Source organism: Octopus bimaculoides, chromosome 3, assembly GCF_001194135.2.
Source record: "Octopus bimaculoides isolate UCB-OBI-ISO-001 chromosome 3, ASM119413v2, whole genome shotgun sequence".
In the NCBI taxonomy this organism is placed as follows: Eukaryota; Metazoa; Mollusca; class Cephalopoda; order Octopoda; family Octopodidae; genus Octopus; species Octopus bimaculoides.
Window position 1 is genome coordinate 4,987,187 of NC_068983.1, and position 9,572 is coordinate 4,996,758.

The 9,572-nt window shown below is 38.9% G+C and overlaps 1 protein-coding gene across 1 annotated transcript in view; it reads left to right on the forward strand.

The window, feature by feature from the left end:
• The window catches only part of LOC106879775 (centrosomal protein of 72 kDa), a 50,016-nt gene that overhangs the window by 4,034 nt on the left and 36,410 nt on the right, over positions 1-9,572 (forward strand). Inside the window, exons 2-6 of the mRNA XM_014929477.2 lie at positions 2,556-2,683; positions 4,048-4,085; positions 5,799-5,953; positions 6,893-7,036; positions 9,060-9,182. Of these exons, the coding sequence (XP_014784963.1) occupies positions 2,556-2,683; positions 4,048-4,085; positions 5,799-5,953; positions 6,893-7,036; positions 9,060-9,182 (588 nt within the window). The remainder of the gene's footprint in view (positions 1-2,555; positions 2,684-4,047; positions 4,086-5,798; positions 5,954-6,892; positions 7,037-9,059; positions 9,183-9,572) is intronic.

Genomic DNA, 9,572 nt, shown 5'->3' on the forward strand with positions numbered 1-9,572 from the left:
CGGGTGACACGTAAAAGCACCCACTACACTCTCTGAGTGGTTGGCGTTAGGAAGGGCATCCAGCTGTAGAAACTCTGCCAAATTAGATTGGAGCCTGGTGTTGCCATCCGGTTTCACCAGTCCTCAGTCAAATCGTCCAACCCATGCTAGCATGGAAAGCGGACGTTAAACGATGATGATGATGATGATGATGATATACATATAAACAATTTTCCTTTATCGATTACCTGAATTTTGTGTCTTCTGTCAATGCCTATATTATTCATATGGCTCATATTCTAAGCACTACATGGTTGTTCTGTATGCAAAATTAATTGCTTCATTCTTTCCTTGTCTCTCTCTCTCTATATATATATATGTGTGTGTCTGTGTTTGTCCCCTCACCATCGCTTGACACCAATGTTGGTGTGTTTACATCTCCATAACTTAGCGGTTCGGCAAAAGAGAATGATAGGATAAGTATTAGGCTTACAAAGAATAAGTCCTGGGGTCGATTTGTTTGACTAAAGGTGGTGCTCCAGCATGGCCACAGTCAAATGACTGAAACAAGTGAAAGAGTATAGTAAAGTAACAATGCCACCTTTAATTAAAAATGTGATAAATAATAACTAAAATAATTTTCAAAATCTCACTCCTGACATATTCTTGCAACCCCCACCAACTACATTCTCCAGTTCCTCTGTCCCGACTCATTTTTTCTCCCCTCGTATGAGTGTCCATCCAGACACCTCATCACCATTGTTTCATCTTTTTACTGCTCCACCTGGTCACTCCCACCCTCTTTTTATCAATATGAGTGGGCATTATTTACATTATTTACATTTGACGGATATTTGTCCTCATCTTGTTTGTTGTTAACACAACATTTTGGCTGATATACCCTCCAGCCTTCATCAGGTGTCTGGGGGGGAAATTTCGAACCTGGGTTCTCATTCCAAAGGCATTTTTCGATGTTATTATTATTATTATTATTATTATTCAGGTTACTGCTTGGAATTGAACTTGGAATCTTGGGCTTAGTAGCCCGCACTCTTAGCCACTACGCCATATGCCCATGGGCATAATATAATAATAATAATAATAATAAAAATAATATTAACATCAAAATATACCTTAGGAATAAGAACCCAGGTTCGAAATTTCCCCAAGACTGATGAAGGCTGGAGGGTATATCAGCCGAAATGTTGTATTAACAACAAACAAGATGAGGACAAATATCTCAATCATTGCTGCTGTGAAGCCCAACACTTGAAAGGAACTCAGCCACTTTCCCTCCGTGCGGCCCACGCTCGAAAGGAACTCAGCCACTTTGCCTAACCATTTTGTGCTAACAATTCTACCAACTTTAGGCTTTCTCTCGCTAATGATATAATTGCAATAGTTACAATGTTGATTAAATGAGGTATTCTCTAAAAATTGACAAACAATTGACAGAAGCAATCTGAATTATTCCTGCACTGAGAATTTCCATGATGAATAAAAGTCCAGGAATGTAAACAGTGAAATAGCAACTGGTGATGGCAGATGCATTCTTCAATAGGTTTGAATGGTTTTTTAAAAACTTGTTTCAGTCATTTCATTGTGGCCATGCTGGGGCACTGCCCTGTAGAAGTTAAGTTGAATGAATCAATCCCAGTGTTTATTATTCTTCGTAAAACCTGTTACTTATTCTATCAGTCTCTTTTGTCAAACCATTAAGTTCATAAACACACCAACACTGGTTGTCAAGTGGTGGTGGATGACACACACACACACACACAACTCTCTCTCTCTCTCACACACACACACACACACACACATGCACACGCACACAGATTACTTGTCTCTGCCTATTGTTTTTTGTGTTTTTGTTCAATTTTGAACCAAATATGTGTGTGTGTGTGTGTATACATGATAGTCTTCCACACAGATTCTGTCTGCTAAATATACTTACAAAGTATTGGTCAACCTGGTACCATAGCAGAAGATACTTGCCCAAGGTGCTGTGCGGTGAGACTGAACTTGAAACCATGTGGATGCAAAATGAGCTTCTTAACCTCATAACCATCAGGAAAACCAATGTTTGAGATTCTACCTACCTACCTCTCTACAACTTGAATTGACAATTGAAATGTTAAAAGCACCATCCAAACGTGGCCAATGCCAGTACCCCCTGATGGGCTCCTGTGCCGGTGGCATGTAAAAAGCACCCACTACACTCTCAGAGTGGTTGGCATTAGGAAGGGCATCCAGCTGTAGAAACATTGCCAGATCAGATTGGAGCCTGGTGCAGTCACTGGCTCTCCAGACCTCAGTCAAACCGTTCAACCGATGCTAGCATGGAAAATGGATGTTAAACGATGACGATGATGATGATGAAACCAAATTAATTTATACCATAATAGGAGAAAATAGCTGTAAAAATAAAAAATTAAAAAATGAGAGGGTGGCATCCAAGGTTAAATATCTAAATAACTTTTGATTTTTATCTAACACTGCTTAAATATTTTGTGTTTTTATATTCTAATAAATTTCTTCCAAATATTTGGAAATTAATTCATAATTATTCTTTGCAGAAGATGTCAAGTCTCTGTCATTACCTGGTTCCTACCAGGATAAAATTACTTCCGTTGGAAAGTCTTTGAGGAAATTCAGTCGTCTGAAGGTGCTGGATTTATCTCGAAATTCTCTCACAAGTCTTTCTGTAAGTACTTCATAAAAGCAAAGCTTATTTCCTTTTAACAGAAACACCTGATCAATTTATGACTCATCCACAAAGCTAATTAAATCATATATTTTGATTAGATGACTTAATTGGGACAATTAGATTCATAATAAAAGCTTTTCAAATGTAACTGTTTGGATATTGGTCTGAGATTAAGTGTTGAGAATAAAACGGTTCCTTTTTATCTTTTACTTGTTCCAGTCATTGTACTGTGGCCATGCTGGGGCACAGCCTTGAAGAATTTTTAGTCAAATGAATGGACCCCAGTAATTATTTTTCTTTAAAGCCTGATACTTATTCTCTTGGTCTCTTTTGCCAAACCGTTAAGTCAAGCTTTGATGGAGGACAAACACAGACACACAGACATGACAGGCTTTCTTCAGTTCCTGTCTACCAAATCCACTCACAAGGCTTTGTCAGCCTGAGACTATGGTAGAAAACACTTGCCCAAGGTGCCATGCAGTGGGACTGAACCCCTTCCCTTGATCCCTTAAGCATATGCTTATTTTGCTTAATGGTCAGGTGTCATGACCCCTAGGGTTCATAAGCTTAGAGGTCAACAGAGCTTCAACAGGTATATAAGTGACTGAGATTGTAACACACTCATCTGAACGGGATGCCAGTCCTTCATAAGGTTAACTTCCCAGCTATTGTTGGAATGCTGCCTAACTGCCTTCCATGCCAAAAAGCACCATTCAAGCATGGTGTCAGTGCCGTGTAACTGGCCCCCATGCCGGTGGCATGCAAAAAGCGCCATCCAAACGTAGTCGACACCAGTGGCCTCTCACTGGCTCCCATGCCGGTGGCACATAAAAAGCACCAGTCAAGTGTGGTCATTGCCAGTGCCACCTGACTGGCCCTCGTGCCGGTGTCATGCAAAAAGCATTCACTACACTCTCAGCGTGATTGGCGTTAGGAAGGGCATCCAGCTGTAGGAACCTTGCCAGAACAGATTGGAGCCTGGTGGAGCCTTCTAGCTTGCTAGTCCCCAATCAAACTGTCCAACCCATGCCAACATGGAAAGCAGATGTTAAATGATGATGATGATGAGGAGGAGGGTGGTGGACTGGAGCAACATGCTCAAGAACACAACGTACCAATCAGTCCAGGAATTGAAACTATGAGCTTATGATCATGAGTCCAACATCCTAACCATTGTACCTTCGCTCTACCAGGCTCTCCCAGATCTAAAAAATACCCCAACACCTGCCATATATCCTGGCAGCACCCCTATGGTTCCATAAAGAGTTGAAGGCCCAAAGCAAAGACAAAATTCCTTTTAGTTTAAACATTTAAAATCTTCCTCTTGTTCTGTGACTCTCACTGAATTCCTTTTGTTGCAGGGTCTTGAACATTTAAAGCTGTTGGAAAAACTCAATCTGTATCCTTTATGAATAGAAAATAATCTGTTTGCATTGAAATTAATTTGTTATTTTTTAGAAAAAGTCATATTCAACCATTTACTGATCCAAAATCATTATAATTCAAATGGTAATCTTGATCTCCAACTTTACATGGAGGTTGTATTAGAATACACAGAATATAGCATTATTTAGCTTGAGATGATCTCTTGTAAGGACTCATGTTGCATAAAAACCCTTGTATTTATATTGTTGACTGATGAGAATCATCTGCTACAGTCCTTTGGAACTGCCAGATCCCCTGATTTCATCCTGCTATGGGTTCCTCAGTCACAGATGTCCAGCAGCATGATAATAGCTAACTCTTCCGTCAACAATATATATAAAATCTCAGCACTGCTATTAATTACTTTTTAATGAACCCACTGATTATTTGTGACACTGATTATGTGTGACACCAGTGCTTGAATAGATACTAAGATATACATCACCAGTTGAATTTGTAAACCCATGGTTGCTTTACTGAATTGATATGGTATATTTTAGAGAGTGGTATATAAAACAGGCAGTGCTCAGCTGGAGTTTAATAGGTACAGGGTTTAATTCTCTGTAACACCTTGCTGGTCATTTTTTATAGGTTCAGGTGTGGCTGTGTGGTAACAAGCTTGCTTCCCAACCACTTGATTCTGGATTCAGTCTCACTGTATGGTACCTTGGACAGGTGTCTTGTACTATAGCCTTAGGCCAACCAAAGCCTTGTGAGTGGATCTGATAGATGGAAACTGAAAGAATTCTGTTGTTTTGGCCAATGACAGTATCGCCTGATTGGCACCTATGCCAGTGGAACATTAAAAGCACCATTTGAGCGTGATCATTGCTAGGGCCGCTGACTGGCTCCTCTGCAGGTGGCACATAAAAAGCACCATTCGAGTGTGGCCAATGCCAGTACCACCTGACTGGCCCTTGTGTCGGTGGCATGTAAAACCACCCACTACACTCTCCAACTGGTTGGCATTAGGAAGGGCATCCAGCTGTAGAAACTTTGCCAGATCAGATTGGAGACTGGTGCAGCCTTCTGGCTCGCCAGCCTTCAGTCAAACCGTCCAACCCATACCATCATGGAAAGCAGACGTTAAATGATGATGATGATGATATATCTATATATATTTATATATGTACAGGGTGGCCCAAAAGTAGGTTTACAGATATCATGTAGGCACTTTAAATTTCTTTTAAAACATTTTATTACATTTAAATTTCTATCTTACAAACCGAAATGGAGCTTGACATAATTAACTAAATTAGCATAGAATAATGGTTTCATATTTTTCTATAATTAAGATCTAAATTGTTAATATATGAATGCAAAGGAGATAGTTGAATAACTGTAAACCTACTTTTAGGAGCCACCCTGTTTGTATTTGTCCTCCACCACTGCTTGACAACTGGTGTTGGTATATTTACATCCCAGTAACTTAGCAGTTTGGCAAAAGAGTCTGATAGAATAAATACCAAGTTTTTTAAAAAATAAGTGCTGGGGTTAATTCATTTGACTAAAAATTCTTCAAGGTGGTGCCCCAGCATGACCGCAGTCTAAAGACAAACCAGTAAAGGACAAACAACACACACACACACACACACATACTTCTGTATATACATGTGTTTGTGAGAAGAGAGACAAACAGATCAGCTGATGTAGAACTTCAATTTGATCCTTAAAAGTCTGATGGCAGATATTACAATAATATAGCTTCTTTGGAAGAGCTGAAGGTGTTGCAGAAGAACCAGAACTTGCTGGAATTAGATTTACGCCTGAATCCAGTGACACGTAATGATCCAGACTATCGACTTTATCTCATTCAGCTGCTGCCTAACTTACAGAAACTAGGTACGGTTCCTTGAATCACCTGACTTTATCCTTTGTTTCATGGTCACAGGTGTATACCTATGTGTGTTGATATGAACTGATAACTAAATGTTTAGATATGTGTGTATTTTTGTGTGTGTGTGTGTGTGTGGCTAGGTATGTGTATATACATACGAGGGAGTGCTGAAAAGTTCCTAGCTTTAGGTAAAAGAAAATACAGGAGGATCAGTCAATTATGATTTCATTCAATATATTCCCCTTCTCAGATTCACACGCTTATTGCAGCAGCCCTTCAGTTTTTCAAAGCCCTGTAAAAGAACTCAGAAGGTTGGGCCTTCAACAGGGCCTTTCACAATACCCTTACAGTCAGGAACTTTTCAACAGCCCTTCACACGAGAAATATCAAGCACCATCCGAGCATTATTCTAAAGATGTAATAACGTATATAGAGAACAAATGTATTGCTACAATTATCTACCACCCTACCCACTTATCCATTTACCTGCATACCTACCCACCCACCTACCCCTACTTTCTTACCTACCTACCTACCATTTTGGATGGTTTGACAAGATCTGGTGAGCTAAAAGACTGCATTGAACTCTCCTGTATGTTTTGGCTTGGTTTCTATAGCTAGATGCCCTTCTTAATGCCAACCACTTTACAGAGTGTCATGAGTGCTTTTATCATGACCGTGCCGGTGGCACCATTCAAGTGTGGTTGTTGCCAGTGCTGCCAGACTGGCCCCCGTGCAGGTAGCACGTGAAAAGCACCTTCTGAGTGTGGTCATTGCCAGAACTGCCTGACTGGCCCTCGTGCCGGTGGCACGTAAAAGCATCCACTACATTATATATATATACAGCAGAATATTTGCTGTAGGCCATCTTTTATACCAAGACAAAACAATGTTATTATTATTATTATTATTTATTAAAAAAAAAATTTTTTTAATATTTGCAGATGATCGCTGCATTCGTGATCGAGAACGACAATCAGCACAGCTTCATTTCAGTGAATCTGAAGACTTTGGGCAGAAACCAGAACCAGAGTGTGACATTAGTAACTCCCGTGCCCAGTTTGTAAAATCACTTGTTTGTGGTAAAGGTAGAACACCTTATCTCTTTCACTCACTTTTCTTCGAATTACACCTCATGGTTCTGAATACTTATTCATGCTCTTATTTAATTCATGTCAGACGCCTTCCTGCAGAGATATTAGGTGCACGTGATTACCATTTAATTATTTCTCTCCATTATACATAACTAGCAATTGACAATTAATTAAATATTCATTTTCAAATTTTGGCACAAGGCCAGCAAGTTTGGGGGAGGGGGCTTAGTCAATTACATCAACCCCACTATTCAACTCGTTCTTATTTTATCAACCCTGAAAGGACAAAACGCAAAGTTGACCTCTGTGGAATTTGAACTCAGAACGTAAAGACAGACAAAATACAGCTAAGTATTTTGTCAGACGTGCTAATAATTCTGCCGGCTCACTGCCCATAGTTAATTAAGTTTTGGCACAGGGCCAGTAATTTTGGGGAAGGGGGCTAGTTGACCTCTGTATTCAACCAGTACTTATTTTATTGACCCTTGACCCTTTTAAGGGTCTCTGAGATAGATGGGAGGAAGGGAGGCATTTATTCTCAGACTAAGTTTAAGTTCTTGCAACTGAGTGGACCCCATTAATGACACCCAAAGGCCAAGTGACACATTATATATGCCATCTAAGAACAGAAATGGTGCTGCTGATGGACTTCCATACAATTTCTCTCTATTAAATTTCATTCGCAAGGCTTTGCTCATCCTGAAGTTATGTCAGATGAGTGAAAATTCCATGCAGTGGGATTGAAGCTGGAACGACATTGCTGCATTGTTAACAAATCAGTTGTGTTCTTCACAGGCAATAACACATCATAGCAGGAATCGTTTGACCAATTTTCTGTTGCTTCTAGAATGATGACCTGACAAAGTTTTTTTCTACCATACACTTGCCATACATTTGTATATACACATGGTACCCCTGCACGATGTTACGTTCGAGCAGAAAATAAATGGCTCCAAAACATTGAAACCATTGTTCTCCTTTGTTATCCCAGTGGTGATTCTGACCCCACTTGCCTAGATTTCTACATGAAGCAGCAACAGTTATGGTTGTTTTTCCCCCTGATAATTTGATCGTTTATACTTTTAATGTTTATCTGTCTTTCTTTCCTTCCTGTAAAAATATGTTGTTAATAAAAATCACAAGAATTACCATAAAAGATAGAAGAATAGTCTATTCCCTAATACAATTCTATATTTAAGAGATGAGGAATTATGTACATTATTTACATTTGGCGGATATTTGTCCTCATCTTGTTTGTTGTTAACACGTTTCGGCTGATATAGCCTCCAGTCTTCATCAGGTGTCTTGGAGAAATTTTGAACTTGGGTTCTCATTCCTAAGGTATTTTTTGATATTATTATTATTATTATTATCATTATTCAGGTCACTGCCTGGAATTGAACTTGGAATCTTGGAGTTAGTACCCCACGCTCTTAACCACTATGCCATATGCCTGTGGGCAATTATGGAGTGAATTTTGGGGCTTATAAATCTAATATTAAGGAAGGATAGGAAAATATTTGATTTATAAGCCCTAAAATTCACTCCATAATTGCCCACGGGCATATGGCATAGTGGTTAAGAGTGCGGGTTACTAACCCCAAGATTCTGAGTTCGATTCCAGGCAGTGGAATAATAATAACATTGAAAATTACCTTAGAAATGAGAAACCAGGTTCGAAATTTCCCCAAGACACCTGATGAAGGCTGGAGGGTATATCAGCTGAAACGTTATGTTAACAACAAACAAGATGAGGACAATTGCAGTGTGGAAGGTGTTTATAAGCCATTTAAGAAACACACAAAAACCGTTAGATTCACTTCAACACAGCTTATAAACACCTTCCACGCTGCAATTGTTTTCGTTCCAGCAAACAATCTCAGATCAGGTCACTTGCTATGCAAGTACATCTCCGTAAAGATGAGGACAAATATCCATCAAATGTCAATAATGTAAATAAAGTCTGTTCCCTATTTTATATTTTATTCCATGTGTTCTCTTTCTTTTTTTTTTCAAGTATTCAGTGATGATATCGGTGTCCTTGATATCCTTGATCCCACTCGTACTAAATTTATTCAACCACAACAGTTATCTGGTTCAGCAGCCAAGCAACCTTCTATTGAGGTATATTCTTTTGAAGGTAAACACCATTTTATTTCGTTTATTTTTTTTTGGTACTTTTTGGTTATCTCACCCCCATTAAAAAATTGGGTTATCTTCCCTGTTTTATGAGAAATATTGGTACTTTTGGTCCTCTCCCTCAATTGAAAAAATTGTTTAACCCTCAATGAAACAAAACAAAAAAAAACTGAAAAAATTATTAAACATGGAAAATGGAATGATAGAACTTCTTATTGAATCTGATATTTTTGTAACAAACCATACCATTCCTATAAAGGAGGCCAAAAGTCAACAATGTGTTGAAGCATTGAATCAAAAGGATCTTCTAACTCTTTTAATCCAATCTCTTGTTGCCACTTAAATTCAATTTTTTAGTCGGAAGAAAACCTAGTTTTTTAATGGCAATTTT